Source organism: Ceratotherium simum, chromosome Y (genome assembly GCF_057802395.1).
Source record: "Ceratotherium simum simum isolate JZ-2026a chromosome Y, ASM5780239v1, whole genome shotgun sequence".
NCBI classification, from domain to species: Eukaryota; Metazoa; Chordata; class Mammalia; order Perissodactyla; family Rhinocerotidae; genus Ceratotherium; species Ceratotherium simum.
The window spans coordinates 1,124,299-1,141,430 of NC_141941.1; the positions used below are offsets into that span (position 1 = coordinate 1,124,299).

The following is a 17,132-nucleotide window of genomic DNA, read 5'->3' on the forward strand; positions in this document are numbered from 1 at the left end:
CGGAGCAGCAAGGCATTGGGGCTGTGACAGGTGCGTGCCGGGTGTGGGAACAGACAGATATGCCCCCACCCACGTGACGACGGGGGTCTCGGCTGCTGACACTTCTGGGGGGCTTGTGTGTCCAGTGGTCTTGCTGGGTGCCTGGTCCCCACAGGATCCCTTGGGTGAGGCCAGGAGCACGCTCTTGGAGGCCAGACCCCAGATGCTTCTGTGGCCCGGGGCTCTTGGCTGGGGCAGGAGCCAGAGGACCAGCCAGAGGGAACCTCCTGCACCCCAAAGCATCTCGGGGAACCCATCGTGGCTGCTGACACTCATTGTCCTCACACAACTGGGCTTCCACGGGTTCTCGTCCACTGGGGGGGGCCTGACCCACGCCTCCCGGGCATCTGTCTCTTCTGGGGGTCTCCACTTGTGAAATTTAAGTCAAGCATGTGTCCCGAAGGGCCAGAGCGACCGGCCATTCTGGAAGCCCCTGTCGTTTGCTCTTGTGGGGACCTGGTGACATGGGGGGGACCCCTGAGCTCCCGGAGCACGGGGGCCGAAGGGGCCTGTCCACCATCGTCTGGCCACATCCGAGCACTGGGAGTGACCGATGATGAGATGAACACCAGGTCCGGGGGCACCCGGCTGGGCAGCAGAGGGTGTGCGTGCACCTCAGACCCGGGAGGCGCGGAGAAAGAGTCACGTGGGCGGCTCCCGATGGGCTGTCGGGGGCCGTGGGGGACACAGTGGGGCCGCCTGGCCGTCCGCCCTCTGCCACCGTCTGCAGAATCCCACGGGGCCTGCCTGTCCTCCCATCTGCTCTCACCCTCTGTGGGCGGCCGTGTCCGGACGCCAGGACGGAAGGGAGGGGTCTGGCCGCCCCGTCCCGGGGGTCACCCGGCTCAGAGCAGGCTCTCCTGTCTCTTGAGGCAGGGCTGGCCGGCCCCCTCGAGCCCGTCTGCGTGGCCGCTGGCCATGGAGCGGGCCGACAGCGTCCGGGCCGAGAAGAGGCTCTCCCGGCGGGCGTCCAGGCTGTCGGCCGGCAGCCGGCCGTAGCCCAGGTAGTCCCGGAGGCGGAGCTGGAACTCGCGGGATGCGAAGTAGTAGACGAAGGGGTCCAGACAGTTGTTGAGGCAGCTCAGGCACAGTGTGAGCTTGTAGACGTGGTAGTAACTCTGGCCGAAGAAGAGCCTGCTCACCATGTGGACCAGCAGCACGAAGTTGTTGGGCGCAAAGCAGGTGACGAACGCCAGGAGGACCACGGCCGCCAGGCAGACCGCCCGCCGCCGCTGGCCCCGGCCGTGGGGGTCGGGCGTGCGCAGAAGCTTGAGGATGGTGGCCGTGTAGCAGGCCACGGTGACCACGAAGGGGATGAGGAAGAGGACGATGAAGAGCGTGAAGAGGAAGACGGCCCACAGGGCCACGCTGGGCAGCATGGTCGACTTGAGCACGTCAAAGCAGGTGACGATGCCCAGGGCCTCCACCTCGTACGTGAGGTCCGTGCGAGCCAGCGGGGACAGGGCCGCCAGCAGCAGCAGCCACATGGCCACGCAGGCGGCCACGGCGTAGCGTCGCCGCCGCCAGCGCGCGGACGCCAGTGGGTAGACAACGCCCAGGAAGCGGTCCATGCTGATGCAGGTCATGGTGAGGATGGAGGAGTACATGTTGGCGTAGAAGGCCACGGTGACCACATTGCAGAGCAGCTCACCGAACACCCAGTGGTGGCCGTTGCAGTGGTAATAGATCTGGAAGGGCAGCACGCTCGCCAGCATCAGGTCCGTCACGCTCAGGTTGATCATGAAGATGATGGAGGGCGACTGGGGCCCGATGTGTCGGCACAGCACCCAGAGCGAGAACAGGTTCCCCGGGATGCTGACCAGCGCCACGAGCGAGTAGACCACGGGCAGGACCACGGCGATGGTGGGGTCCTGCAGCATCAGCAGCGTGGCGTTGTCCGGCCGCGTCATGTTCATGTCCATCATGGCGGGGAGACCGGGGCCGGGGGGCTCAGGGGCGGATCTGGAAGGCAAGGGGCACAGGGGTGAGAGGGGCAGGGAGGGGTCCTCGTCTGTGGCCGCCGTGGGCTCCCCACTTGGTTCTCCCCCCTCCTCCTCTCGCCCTCTTGTTCTCCCACTGGATTGCAGGCCTCACACACGCTAACTCCTGAAACGCTGCATCGCACGGAAAACAGATAAGGACCATCCATTACTCAACTGCCCAGAGACATAGGTGGGCTCAGAGACAGACTGCCCGGGGCCTCCGGGTCAGTGCGCAGCTGGCCCTTCCTTGGCAACCTCTTTCCTTCCCGTTGTTTGGAAGCACAGGGAGCGTGCCGTCAGCCCCGCCGCGGTGGCTTCAACATTGGGGCCGTGAGGAAGCGGGGAGTGCAACAGAGTGACAAGTTTACAAAGTTACCAAGTGACGAATCCTGCACGCAACAGTGTTTCCAGCAGCAAAATGTTCCCCTGGGACTGCTCTGAGCCCGGTTTCCTCATCTGGGCAAGGTGAAGTTGGCGACCCCCCCCCAGAGACGTCCTGGGTGGCGCTGACTGCCCTCCTCGACCACATGGGGGCACTGCACCGCCAACAATGCAGGCCCGGCAGGTCTGTTACTCATCTGTCACCGTGTGCCTGGCCTCCCTCCCTCTGCTACCATAACAACTCATCACCACGGCCCCCCACCTCCACTCACTTCTACATCTGGGACCCCAACCCCAGAGCACCTATTGGAGGCTGCTCGTTAGGGTTGAGGACGTTGGAGCCCCTGAGACAGCACCCACGGGTCCTCCGTCCCACCTCCCTCCCCTAAAGGCAGGCTTTTCAGTGGTGGATTTGGATCCCCACAAAATTTCCTGTCACCTTGAGCATCACCCCACAGCACAAGCAGGACAGGAAGACAGGAAACAGGAGCTCGGAGGTGGGCGGGCGGCGTGTTTTCAACCTCCGGACAGGGTAGAGCCATTGCCCCGGCCCTGAGGGGGCTCCTGGGAGCTCCACCCAGACCATGGGGAAAGTTCTCTGCCCCCTCCCCAGTGGACACACAGGTGCCTCCCCTGGGGTGCTCCAGGGCATTTAAGTCTTGGACATTGCACTTCTGGGACCCTGAGGGCCCTACTCGAAGACCCCTCCACTGGCCACACCTGGCAGAGGCCCCAAAAAGAGGCAAGGAAGAGCACGTCCTCGGGTGGGGGGCTGGCTCCACAGGGAGTGGTGGACGATGTGTCCACACAGCTTGGCCATGGCCCCCAGGTACCCAGCTGAACACATGTGTGGGGGTGGCTGTGAAGGTGTTGTAGGTGTGAGTCAAGTGTGCGAGAAGCCGCCTTGAGGTAAAAGATGACGCTACATACCATAGTGGGCCTCGTCTAATCAGGTGAAGGCCTTTACAGCAAACACAAGTTTCCAGGAAAAGAAGGAATTCTGCCTCAAGACTGCAGAGTCAGCTGCCATCTGAGGTCCCAGCCTGCCATCCAGACTCACCAGCCCCACAACTGTGCGAGCCAATTCTTTGAAATAAATTTCTTTGTATATATATCTTTTATATTTATATACGTACATATGCCTATATACATACATCTATGTTTGTGTACATATATAGACATATATATCCTATTGCACATCTATCCTATTGTATATATTTGCGTGTATGTATGTGTGTGTATATATATATACACACACGCATATACACACATCCTATTGTGTATGCATTCTAGTGCACATATATACTCACACGTATTCTATTGCATATTTGTGTATGGGAATATGAAACACACGTATGTATCTTATCTCGTATGTACCCTATTGCATCTATCTATCTATCTAGATATCTACCTACTTATCAATCATCTATCTATCATCTACCTATCTATCTATCTACCTGGCTATCCATCTATCATCTATCTATTTGTCAGTCTATCTATCATCTATGTGTCTTTCTATCTATCTATTTAACTACCTATCTATCTATCTATCTATCTATCTATCTATCTATCTATCTATCATCTATCCATCTGCCGGTCTATTTATCATCTATCATCTATCTATCATCTACCATGTATCTCCATCCTTGTGTTTCGTTTCTCTGGAGAACCATGACTGATACAGTGATGATGTCCTGCCGACAGCCCCACGGGGCGAGGGGGACAATGACTAGCTGTCCATCACTTTTGTGCTGTCTCCCATGTTATGAGATGGGGACAGCTACGCGTGCCCCTCGAGGGCTCCCCCAGGTCTGTGACCCTGACCTCCCTCCCCAGGTCTGTGCGGATGCCGGCTGCCCCCTGCCAGCATGGAGGGCCCGTTCCAGGGGAACGGGGCCTCCTCTGATGGTGTCTTTGTCTCAAGGACCCCACACTCCTCATAGAGCCTTCCCAGGAGCTGACAGCCTCCGTGACGCCCTCCCTGTCCCCTCTCCTTCCCTCACACCGAGGTCGGATGGTCTCCAGCCTTCCCCGAGTGTCTCATGCAGGCATTTTCTGAAATAAAATGCCTTCATGGTTAATCCTGTTTGGGCATCTTGGAGCCACAGAGAGGGAGACAGAAGACCGGAGAGGACTTCTCGGTAGACGGCAATCTTAACCCCTGAGAAAGGCCACCATCCGGGAGCAGATGCTTTCTGAACGGGTCCTGGTCCCTTCCCCACCTTAGCCGCATCCGTATGTGCAGGAGTCACCCACACATCCAGGCAGAAGAGGAGCCCGGGCTGGGGGGGGGTGTCGGGGGTCCAGCCCCAGGCTCTGCTGACCCGCTCCCCCGGGGCCGCAGGCATATGTCCCTGTGACGGGCAGGCTCGGAGCTCCCCGCCGGTCCAGGCGATAAGGAACAGGGACTTTGAGCCCGAGACCCCCACGAACCTGGGCTGGAACCCAGTGGGAGAGCCGGGAAAGCCAGCCGCCCTTTCCAGCCGTGCTCCACGTGGCCGTTTCACAGCCCGACAAGGCAGATCAGTGGGAGGTGCTGCCGTGCCCAGGGACGTCCCCCCACTGTTATCCTGAGGGCTCCATGGAACAATCCAGAAAACAGGAACCCACTGGAGGCAGTGGGCGCTGAGCCATTTCCTCCTGCTCCTGAAACACATGCCTCGCACCGTGAAGTTCTGCTTCTCCTGCTGATCTTGGAGCCTTGGCTCTTCCTTCCCCCGGAGAAGTCTGGAAATCTGGTACCCGGCTCCTGGGCGCCCGCCCTACAGACCCACTCTGGAGGGAAGAGACCTCTGGCTGTCTGCGTGATGCCCTCTGCCTTCTGGGCACCTTGGGTTCAGGTTTCACTTTCTTTGTAGTTTGTTACATAAATGCGACAAAAGGCAGCTCACTAGGCATTGCTTTTGGCTTTCTTTTTCCAATTATTTTATTGAGGTCATATTGGTTTATAACATTGTGTAATTGCAGGTGTACATTATTATGCATCAGCTTCTGTGTAGACTCCATCATGATCACCACCAGCATTCTAATTTTTATCCCTCGCCATACATATATGTCCCCCCTTACCCCTTATGCCCAGTCTCCCACCCCTCTCCCCTCTGGTAACCACTAATCTGTTCTCCTTATCCATGTGTTAGTTTATCTTTCACCTATGAGTGAAATCATGTGGTGTTTCTTTCTCTGTCTGGCTTATTTCACTTAACATCATACCCTCAAGGTCCATCCACATTGTTGCAAATGGCACAATTTTGTCTTTTTTATGGCTGAGTAGTGTTCCATTGTATATATACCACATTTCTTTATCATCATCTGTTGATGGGCACTTGGGTAGCTTCCACTTCTTGGCTGTTGTGATTAATGCTTCAGTGAACATAGGGTAAATAGGTCTCTTTGAATTGTGGATTTCAAGTTCTTTGGATAAATACCCAGTAGTGGGATAGCTGGATTGTGTAGTATTTCTATTTCTAATTTTTTCAGAAATCTCCATACTGTTTTCCATAGTGGCTGCACCAGTTTGCACTCCCACCAGCAGTGTATGAGGGTTCCCTTTTCTCCACATCCTCTCCAACACATATTGTTTCCTGTCTTGTTAATTATAGCCATTCTGACGTGTATGAGGTGATATCTCATTGTAGTTTTGATTTGCATTTTTACTTCCCTAATGATTAGTGATGTTGAACATCTTTTCATGTGCCTGTTGGCCATCTGTATATCTTCCTTGGAAAAATGTCTTTAAGAGTCTGGGGTTTCCTTCCGTGCTTCTCCTCATCTTTCCTGTATCTACCCTGAGGAAATCTGATTTCTGTTTCTTGGAATGCTGGAAAAAAAGAGCCTTCACATTTAAAGTAGGAAAAAAGTGTGTTGTGTGTCTTTTCTCGATTTGAAAGGTGGCGGCCACATTGGGCAGCCTAACCTGGAGTCAACTGGGTGGGACATTTAGTGGAGGATCTCAGACACATCTTTAGGATCCTTTAATGGAACATTAATGTGACATTGAGTTGAGAATCCGTCCAGCACTCCATGGTCATATACGGGGCCGCCTACAAGTCAGGAAGAGGGTCCTCACCAGAACCCAACCCACCCACCCCCTTGATCTTGGACTTCTGGCTTCCAGCACTGTGAGAAATAAATGTTTTTTGAGCTGCCCCGTCTGTGGGATTCTGTCATAGCAGCCCGAGCTGACCAAGACAGCCATTGCACTGATGGCCTCAGGCCGTCACTGCAGGTACTGCTCGTGCTGTGATGCCATGGGAGATACTGTGATCATATGAGTGACAGTGACCCACCTATATTCCGTGCACGGCAGCTCACAGAGCCCCTATTCCACTCCTCGGTCCCTGTTGCCATGCCGGGAGGTGGTGAGGCAGGTGTCGTGTTCATGTTTGACAGAAGAGGAGACCGAGGTTCCAAGAGGCCAGAGGGGAGACCTGGGGTTTGAAAGGATCCAGCCTGCTTATTGGTCCATCCATGTGATGTCTTGGCATTCTCACGGACAGTGAGCCTCACTACCATTGTACTGATGGCCTCAGGCCGTCTCTGCAGGCTCCACCCCCACTGTGAAACCATACGAGCTGTTGAGGCCTGTATTCTGCACGGCCCGTCCCAGAGCCCGTAAACTGGTTCTCAGGCGGCTCTGAGAAGTTCTCCTGCTTCTTCACTCCATTCGCACCGGGCGGGGCAGGTTCCTTCCGGCTGCCTTCACCCCGAGAAGCAACTTCCCGGCATTCGGGACTGAGAAACCAGAGGTGCGAGCTTCTGCGCGCAGCACGGAAACTACAAGCCAGCGGGGTCGGAGGGCCTGTGGAAGGAAGCTCTGGTACTCAGCTTGGGGCCGCCAAGGCCTGTTTTTCTCACCTCACTTCTTGCTCGAGATCCGGTGGGGGATCATCGCTCTGCTGTTTTGCAGGTGGCCGGAGCTGTCGTTTACCCGCTCGACGACGGGATGTGCAAGATGCTGGGGCTCCTGAAATCAGGGTGTGGGGCCTGGGGCCCACTGGGCATCAGGTGGCCACGTCACGGACCAGGCCTCACATCCAGCTGGTGGTCCAGCTCAGACGGAAGTCCCAAGGACGCTCCCTGCTCCCAAGGCCATCCCTGCTGCCACCTGTCCTGCTGCAAGGGCAGCTGGCCTGGGCGTTGGCCGTATCATCACCAGGGCGTTGTTCCCGGAATACCTCTTAGCAGGAAACACAGGGTCCAGGTGCCCGAGAGGCTGGCACACAGCCTTCAAAGCATATCTTGATTTTGACTTACATCTCAGCCTGTCCTGCCCTAGTGTTTCTTCCTCCGGAGAAGGCTTACCATCTGTTGCATGCATCTGCAGAGAGAGCTTCCTCAAACCAATTTAAAAATGGCCCCGGGTTTCAGTTTGACTGTGAAACTTTCTGCTCCACTGGCAAGTGCCCAGGTGCACGTCTTACAGTTACCTGGGGGCTGGCCTCGATCCCCCAGGGCCATCTCAGTCCATCCTGGGGCTCAGGAACCAAAGGGACATATGCTTCCCCGGGGTCCCCGTTGGTGCCGCAGAGCGATGCATCAGAGACAGAGATGCTGATGCTGTACAGGGGGCAGAGCGAGCCAGGAGGCTGCTGCATACCTTAGGGATGTGTCCTTCTCTGGGGTGGGAGAAGATCAGGGATGGACAGAGCTGGAGGTGGGACATGATTCCCCTGAAATGGGCGATGCCGTGGGCTGCAGAGGGCAGGGCAGGATTTTGGGAGAAATTCTTTGCATTTCTGCCCGGGAGCTACGAAGGACCTGGGATCCGCCGTTGTGACCGCCAGGTGGGCACTTCTAAAGAATTTGAATGCCACGCGCTGTTGCAAGTCCGCGGGAGGCGCCGAGCAGGTGGAGAAGCAGTGAGTGGTTGCAAAACCCATGTGCCCGTCGGATGGCCCACCGCCATCTGTCTGCAGCCTCAAAGTCGCCCCCTCCCCGCTGGCCCCAGGGTTTCACCTCGAGATCTGGCAGGCCCCTCCGCCCGTGTGCAGCCTTGTGGTGTCTGGCCCCCCGCCCCCAGAGCACGGCCGCCGGCTGCCAGCCGCCACGGGTGATTAATAAAGAAATCACCTCTAACAGACGGCGGCGCCCCTGAAAGACGGGCACTTGTGGTTTGGAGCTGGAGGAGGCCCTGGGCGGCAGGATGGAAATTTTATGAAATGAGCACAAACGGTTGCTCCGGGGGGATGGCCAGGCGCTGGTGGCAGAGGTGGCTTTTGCAAAAGGGATGGGCACCCAGCTGCCCAATCTAAGGGGACCAATGGCCGTCAGGGGCCGAGGGTGGGAGGGTCGGACTTACTGTGCCCTGCAGGAGGACGCACGCGGCTCCAATGGCCGTCAGGGGCCGAGGGTGGGAGGGTCGGACTTACTGTGCCCTGCAGGAGGACGCACGCGGCTCAGAGAGCGGTCCAGCCGTTTCTGTCCTGTCGACAGCACGTGTGCACCCTCCCACATCTCTCTTTTTTTCTTAGCCTTGTTGAGATGTCATTTACATACCATAAAGTTCACCCATCTAAAGTGTACAATTCAGTGGTTTTTAATAAATTCACACATGTGCAGCCATCCCCGTAATGCGATCCCCGGAAGTTTTTATCACCCCTAAAAGAAACCCTGCACACCTTAGCTGTCACCCCCTCTGCTTCCCCCTCCCCAGCGCATACTGATCAGCATTTCAAAATTGAGTTAAAATTCGCATATCGTAAAATTAACCATTTTAAAGTATACGATTCAGGGGCATCCAGCACATTCACAATGTTGTGCAACCATCGCTTCTATTTATTCGTAGAAAATTTTCATCACCCCAAAAGGAGACCCTGTTCCCATTAAGAGTCACTGCCCATCCCCCTCCCCCAGCCCCCGACGACCACTAATCTGCTTTATGTCTGTGGGTTCACCTGTTCTGGACATTTCATGTAAATGGAATCACACGCTATGTGACCTTTTGTGTCTGGTTCTCTCACTGGGCATTGTGTCTTCGAGGTTCATCCAGGTTGTAGCCGTGTCAGGGCTTCACTCCTGTCCATGGCTGAGTAATATTCCACTGTGTTGATGGACCACACTCTGTTTATCCACTCATCCATCAGTGGACACTTGGGCTGTTTGCACATGTGGGCTGTTGTGAATAGTGCTTCTTATCTGTTACACTCAGCCCCGGGACCCCCCATCTGAAGACTCTCGAGGCTGACTATGGTGGTCCTCTGGTCTCAGTTGATGTGGGTCTTATGTTGCGTTCTTTAAACAGCAATCCATGTTTCCTGGGTGCTGGGGGCCGTCCCAGGGTCTCACAGTGGGGAAAAGAGAGCCCCATCCCCAGGAAGGCATGAGACAGCCCCGTGCAGAGTGGGCTGGTCTTCCTTCTGGGTTCCTTGGCTTTTGTACCCAGTTTGGGGTGCATTGTTATGGCAGCCCTGGGATACTCAGACCACCCCAAAGGTAGCGAGTGCCCCTGCTTAGGAGACCCGGGGATGTAGGAGGATCCAATTGGACGGTGCCTTATATCACGTAGGACAACATTCAGTCAATCAACACACACGGGCTGAGCTCCTGGCTGCTCTGCCGAGCCCAGCATGGACCCAGCTCTGTTTCGCTCACACCTGGGACAGCTCACATCCTGCAGGCTTTGTTCAATAGACTCCTGATGATGCACTGAGCTGAACTGAGGTGACCTGTGGTGTGCTCTGTAAATATTAGCAAGATCAGTAGCTGGATGAGTGTCCTGGGGCAGTCTTAACAAACGACCACAAACTTCATGGCTTAAACCCCAGGAATTCCTCCTCCCCGCAGTCCTGGAGACCACACGTCTGAGATGAAGGGGTCTCAGGGCCACGGTCCCTCTACAGGCTCCAGGGGAGGGTCCTTCCTGCCTCTTCCATCTTCTGGGGCTCCAGGCGTCCCTGGGCTGGTGGCTGCCTCCCTCCCATCTCTGCCTCCGTCTCCACGTGGCTTTTCCTCTGTGTCTGTGTCTCCTCTTCCGTCTCTGATGAGGACATTGTCAGTGGATTTAGCGCCACCCTCCTCCAGGATGACCTCACCTCAGATCCTTCACTTAATCACATCTGCAAAGACCCTATTGCCAAACAAATTACAGTCACAGGTTCTGGGGGCCAGGATGTGGGTGTGTCTTTTGGGGGCCATCCTTCAGCCCACTGCATGTGTCAACGAGGAGAATATTCCTAAGAGCTGCTTAGAGCATTTTCTAGACCCCCACCTTCAACCGACAGACAGGAGAATTGTGTTGAGCATTAGCGTCCATCAGGGTTGACTTTGCTTGGGCCCCACATTCATCCCACCAGCCTGTGAGTGATCCCCGCAACCCGAGACCCTCCCTCCAGCCAGCTGCTGATAACCCTCAAGGCCTCCTCCGGATGAGGCTTCCAGCTTCAGCCTCATCCCCACTGGCACTGAGGGATGCTCTTGGAGTGAAGCCTCCCCTGGATGCCCAGCCTGCAGAGTTTGGAATCTGACCAGAAGTCCTGGCCATGGGGAAGCTGTGTGCCCCCACCACCAGCCTCGTCTGGGAGACCCCCTTCTTGCCCCCAGCCCAAGGTCATGGCTGATGCTGTGGTGCAGCCCGGGAGAGGAAGTTGCATGGGGTTTTCTGGTCGACCATGAAGAACTCAGAAAAGACACAGGAAACCATGTGGTTGTCATGGGCTGAAAGGTGTCCCCCCAATTCACACGTTGAAGTTCTAAGTCCCCATACCTCAGAATGCGACCTCAGTGAGAAACAGGGTCTTTGCAGGTGTAATGCGTTATGAAGATGGAGTCCTACAGAGTAGAGTGGGACCTGAATCCCATAAGTCTGGCATCCTGATCAAACGGGGACATTTGTACACAGACCCACACACACACTGGGAGAAGGCTGTGTGGAGATAGAGGCAGAGATTGGCGGGATGTGTCTACAAGAGAAGGATTGTGGCAGCCGCCAGAATCTGGGAGAGGCATGGACCAGATTTTCCTCCAGAGCCACGAGAGGAACCCAGCCCTGCCCACACCTTGAGCTCAGACTTCTGGTCTCCAGAACATGAGAGGACACACTTGTGTTGGTGGTCATTTGTTACGACAGCCCCTGGAAACTAATGCACGAAGAAAGAGAGGAAGAGTCTAGCCAATGGACTCCATAAAGTCAATGAAATGATGGACATTGTGATCACGCACCATACAAGATCATGCACCATACATGCACCATACATGCACCGTAACAAATTTCTCTCAAAAAAGAGATAAAGCAGGAAAGGATGAGGTGGTGGGGTAACCGAATAACATGAAGAGGGAGCCACCAGGCTCAGGAACTCCATGGGAGAGAAGGAGTGAAATACTTAAAGATGTAAAATTTGCATTATGAGCAACAAGGACAACAAAGTATATCCATGGGACCCCTTTTCTGTTCGACATACTCAGGGGGTCATGTATAAATTGTGACCAGTTTTGCAGAAGCCCAGGATGAAGGGCCACAGGAGACTGTCCCCTCGCCGGCCGCCACGAATCCATACGCAGAGACTGAAGAAGGCTTTGCTCAGGTCTCCTCCCGACAGTGGGCGGGGTGTGTCGGCTCCCCAGAACGCCGTGTCCCAGGATCCCCAGTGCTCGGGGACACCTCTCTTGTCCCGGACTCAGTACCCCTGCCAGCCCTGGTAGGGAGAGGGCATGGGCGTACGCCTGGTGGCAGATCCACACTGGTCTCGAGGGGACCTCAGCTTTGGGCCAATGAATATTAGTGGGATGGATGGGACGTTAATGATGTGGTCCCACGGTCACCATGGATACTCCCAGACTTGTTTGAGCAACATCGTCGGTTCTTGATTCAGAAGCAGGACAGGTCAGCTAGATGTATGAGAGGCATTGGAGGGGTGACTGATGGTAAACCTAGCCGGGGCTTTGTCACCTGGGAAACTTGGCCATCACTCCAGGGACACTTTGTGATGTCTGGGGGCATTTTTGGGTGTCAGAACTAGAGTAGAGGATGCTACTGGCCTCTGGTGGGTGGAGACCAGGGACTCTTCTCAACAGCCTACAGTGCACACGACGGCCCCCCACAGAGAATGGTCCAGCCCCGAATGTCAGTAGCACCAAGGTTGAGAAATCCTGACCTAGCGTGAGAGACTCTGTCTGTCTGTCTCTCTCATCTATCTGTCTGTCTATTTATCTATCTATCTATCTATCTACTTATCTATCTGTCAACCTATCATTTATCTATCTCTATATCATCTATTCATCCATCCATCCAAGCAACCATCCATCCATCCATTTATCTATCTGCATCATCTATTTCTCTCATCTATCTATCTATCTATCTATCTATCTATCTATCTATCTATCTTGGTGGTTAACAACTGGGGATGACTCTCTCCCCCACACCACGCGGTCTTCATCATGTCTTGAAGTTTTAGCATTGGTAGCGTTGGTAGGGTTTGTAGCATCTGTTCCCAACTTTGTCCTTCTCTTTTGACATTGTGCAGGCTCGTGTGGGTCCTGCCCCCTCTCCCCCATACATACTGCAGACGGTTATATCCACCCACTGGTCATCTTTCACTTTTGTTACTGGTGTTTACATTACCTTAGCATTTTATATCTTTACGTCCCAAAATCTTTCCCATTACGTCTTCTGTATTGTATCCCTTGCCTAGGAGCACCTTTTCCACCCCGTAGCTATAACATCTTCCCCTCCCTCTTTTTGAAGTGCCTTTACGGTTTTTATTTTCCAATTCTCATCCTCATGCTGTTGCCCGGGCTGTATTGTCACTGTCCCTCGTGTGCCATCACACGCAGGGATTGTCACCATGCCTGCTCTTAGCAGAAGCTCAGTGTCTGCTGAGCGCCCATGTGATGGGATCCAAGAGAACACAACATAAGATCACAAACTCTCAGAAGCCAGTGGTACCCAAGAGATCCCTGAGCTCACTCATCCATTGGAGCCTGACTGTCATCCCCACTGGAGCTGTAGCCCCATACTATGATGCTATGGCAGGTGTGGGGCACAGGGGATGCCCCCAATCCCAACAGCTCCTTACTAGGTGTGGACGTTGACCAACTGATTCTGGAGTTTACAGGGAAAGGGAAAGATCTAGAAGAGCAAACACAGTATTGAAGGAGAAGAGCAACATCAGGGGCTGACAATACTGACTTCTAGGCTTCCTGAAAGCTACGGTCGTCAAGACAGTGTGGCACTGGTGAAAGAAAAGACAGATCAATGGAACAGAACAGAGAGCCCAGAGGTAGACCCCCCAAAAATATAGTCCACTAGTCTTTGACAAAGAAGCAAAGGCAATTCAATGGGGCAAAGATGGTTTCTTCAACAAATGGGGCTGGAACAACTGGACATCCACATACAAAAAAATGAATCTAGACACAGACTCTGCACCCTTCACAAAAGTTAACTCAAAACAGACCACAGACCTAAACATGAAATGCAAACCTATAAAACACCTCGAGGATAACAGGAGAAAATCTAGATGACCGTGGGTGTGGGAGGCATTTTTAGACACACAGCAAAGGCGAGATCCATGGAAGAAAGAATGGATAAACTCGACTTCGTTAAAAGTAAAAACTTCTGCTCTGCAAAAGACCATGTCAAGAGATTGGGAAGACAAGCCATAGGCAGGAGAGAATATTTGGAAAAGACACATCCGAAAAATACCGGTATCTGAAATATATAAAGAACTCTTAAAACTCAACAATAGGAAAACGAGCAACTTAATTTTAAAAAGGGCGAGAGACCTGAATAGACACCTCAGCAGGGAAAGAAGCAGATGAAAAGATGGTCCACGTCATATGTCATCAGGAAAATGCAAATTAAGGCTAATGAGATCCCACCAGACTCGCGTGTATCAGAATGACTAAGACGTAAAAACACCGCCAACACGAGGACGCGGAACGGGAGCTCTCGTTCAATGCCGGGCGTTAAAGGAGGGTCTTGGCATCCTTGGTGGCCTTCTGGTCCCTTTGAGGCTGCAGGCACATTTTCTGTGATGGCTCACGCCCTCCAGGTGGCCTATCTTTGCAGACCCGAGGCTCCCAGTACTGCTGCACGGCCCCTGGGTGACGTTCGGTTCTACCCACTTCAAAGCGAGGACAGAGCCACAGCGACCTGGGCAGCAGCTGGGCGATGGGGGACGAACACCTGTCCTTCTGTGTTCTGCAGAACCCTCAGATCTCAGGGCAAGAAATCTCCCCGCTAAGCACAAAGGCATCGGCAGCCCTCTTATCTCTCTCCCTTCTTTTATTCTCGTCTTAATTGCACAACCTAAGCGTGCAGTATATGACGGGCAATTTGCATGCAGTTGTGTGTCTCTATATGCATGTAGGTTGTGTAGAGTTTCATCTCCGCCTCCTGCAAACAGCAGCCGCGTACAATGCTCTCTGCCTTCTGTATCTTTCTCTCCAGGAAGGCACCCCGTGACAGGCTTCCCAACCCGCCAGAGACCAGATTCTGCAAAAAAGGAAGGAGACCCCTGCTTTCTCTTTGCGTTACATTTTTTTTTCCTTCCATTGTCAAGCTGCACCCCCACACACACGTCCCTCTCGGCGGCTGAATCGCAGCTGCAAAACCGGCCTCCGTCTGCGAGGCAGGAAGCCAGTTTACGTGGACGCATTTATTAACGTGAAGCGGCCGTTCCGTGAAAAAAACAAAAAAACAAAACTCGAGGTGGCCTGGGGGTTGGGGGCCTGCCGGGAAATAGCAGTTTGCAAGTGGCACATGGTGTGGGAATTGGGCACTTAGTTCTGCCGGGGCTGGACCACAAGGTCGACGGTGCTCGTAAGCTGGAGAGATTTGCTTAGCAGATCGGTGGAGAGAGGTAGAGACAGGGGAAGGTGTACATGCTTGATTAACTGACAGCTGTTCTCTATCTAAAGATGGTCACTTAAATGTCTTCTCCAGGTGAACATATATTGACTTGCCATGGAATGGTTTAACCATAACTGGGTTGATTCTACCCACCCAATTTCTAAGAATGTGTCAAGCAAAGCCACCAAGGAGACAACCAGCCCAAGGAACCTTTGAGAAGGAGCCAATGCATGTCAACCCTGCCGCTCTTGCCGTGAAACCAAAGATGGGCTTCCTCCTGGTCCTCTAGACTTAAACTCCGGTGACCAGAGCCCTTAGGTGGGATTCACCACTGGTATGCACACTTTCCAGGTAGTGTTTAAACCTCTCTCTTGTTAAAGTGAGAAGCTCGCCAACATGCCCACGAAGACAGACATAGGTGCAACTCTTTGTGACACTAGGAAGTACTCAGGCACCCACGAAAGGGTATTTTGAAAGAACACACCATAAGAAGCCCTCTTGGGCACCACGCAGCATCAGACGTGAAACTTGCAGACGCAGCTCCCACCTGGTTCCACCCACCGCCCCCAGGCTCAGGTGGAGAAGGTCAGAGGTGGGGGGTTTTCTGGGCTGGGCTGACAACACGAGCAAACCCAGGAGGGTCCCCGGTGAATCTGAGACAGCTGGGAACCACAGTCTCCAAGGAGGAGCGGAGCCCCCATAGAGAAGGCAAGACGACCACAGGGCACAAGAACAGTTTAGGACTTGCATTTATATTTCTGTTTTTCATCTGAAATGTAAGTGAGACATTGCCTTTGCTAATATTTAGTAGAAGCATTGACTTTCCAGTACGTGTCTGGTTGATACCTGAAATGAACACACGTGTTTTGGGATGTGTGCTCAAATGTGTAACCTGACGGGCGGGGCGGGTTTGGAGGTGAGTCATCCCGAAAGGTGGAGAGTTTGAAGAAGACGTGAAGGAGGTGCTGTCCTTTGGGAGGGAATCCTCACGTCCCACGGGAACTGAGATGCGGGGCTGGAGGAAGACAATGGCCGATTCCAGATCTGGGTCGGGGGCCGCCCACAGTCCTGGGGTCTCTTACTGGGCCAGAGAGTAAGGACGGAGGGGGCATGTCACCAGGACACTGGAGGCAGCTTGAAGGGGCTCCCCAGGTGAAATCTGGGAGTATGACCTCCAAACTCACCAATAAACAGTCAGGAATTATAAAGCAGTGGAAAAAAGATGGATTCATGAATGCATACCAACAAACAATGAGAAATCCATCAGTGCGAGCAAAGGAAGGGCTCTGGCTTAGAGCACACTGCCAGCTGGTAACTGAGGAATCATTGGTGCCCTCTGATAGAATGGGAATTTGCCAATATGTGCATCAGTCTCCCAGGGCTGGGGAAACCAATTACCCCAAACTGGGGGCTTAAACCACAGGAATCCGTCCTCCCCCGGTCCTGGAGACCAGACGTCTGAGATGAAGGGGTCGCAGGGCCGCGCTCCCTCCAGAGGCTCCAGGGGAGGGTCCTTCCTGCCTCTTCCAGCTTCTGGGGTTCCAGGCGTCCCTGGGCTGGTGGCCACCTCCCTCCATCTCTGCCTCCGTCTCCACGTGGCTTCTCCTCTGTGTCTCTCCTCTTCTGTCTCTGATGAGGACACTGTCATTGGATTTAGGGCCACCCTCATCCAGAATGAGCTCCTCTCTGTCCTTCACTTAATCTCATCTGCAAAGACCCTCTTTCCAAATAGAATCCCATTGCAGGAAGCAGGGGTAGAACTTGTTCATATCTTTTTAAGGAACTCTGTTCAATGCACTACAACGTGCAACTATGGTAATGATTGAATTGGACAGACTTGTCTACGAGTGCTGGATCCCAGGGGAGATTCTGACGCAGAGCAGGACATATGTATGGTCTTCAAGTGTCTCCCCGCAGGTGTCTTGTGAGTAGCAAAAGACACAGTT

At 54.0% G+C, this 17,132-nt stretch overlaps 1 protein-coding gene across 1 annotated transcript in view; it reads right to left on the reverse strand.

Moving 5' to 3' along the window:
- Positions 1-361: 361 nt before the first annotated feature.
- LOC147911597 (S-geranylgeranyl-glutathione receptor P2RY8-like) overlaps positions 362-17,132 on the reverse strand; it is a 48,799-nt gene continuing 32,028 nt past the window's right edge. The window contains exon 2 of the mRNA XM_087427920.1: positions 362-2,001. Coding sequence (XP_087284046.1) covers positions 885-1,964 — 1,080 coding nt within the window. The 5' untranslated portion in view covers positions 1,965-2,001 and the 3' untranslated portion in view covers positions 362-884. The remainder of the gene's footprint in view (positions 2,002-17,132) is intronic.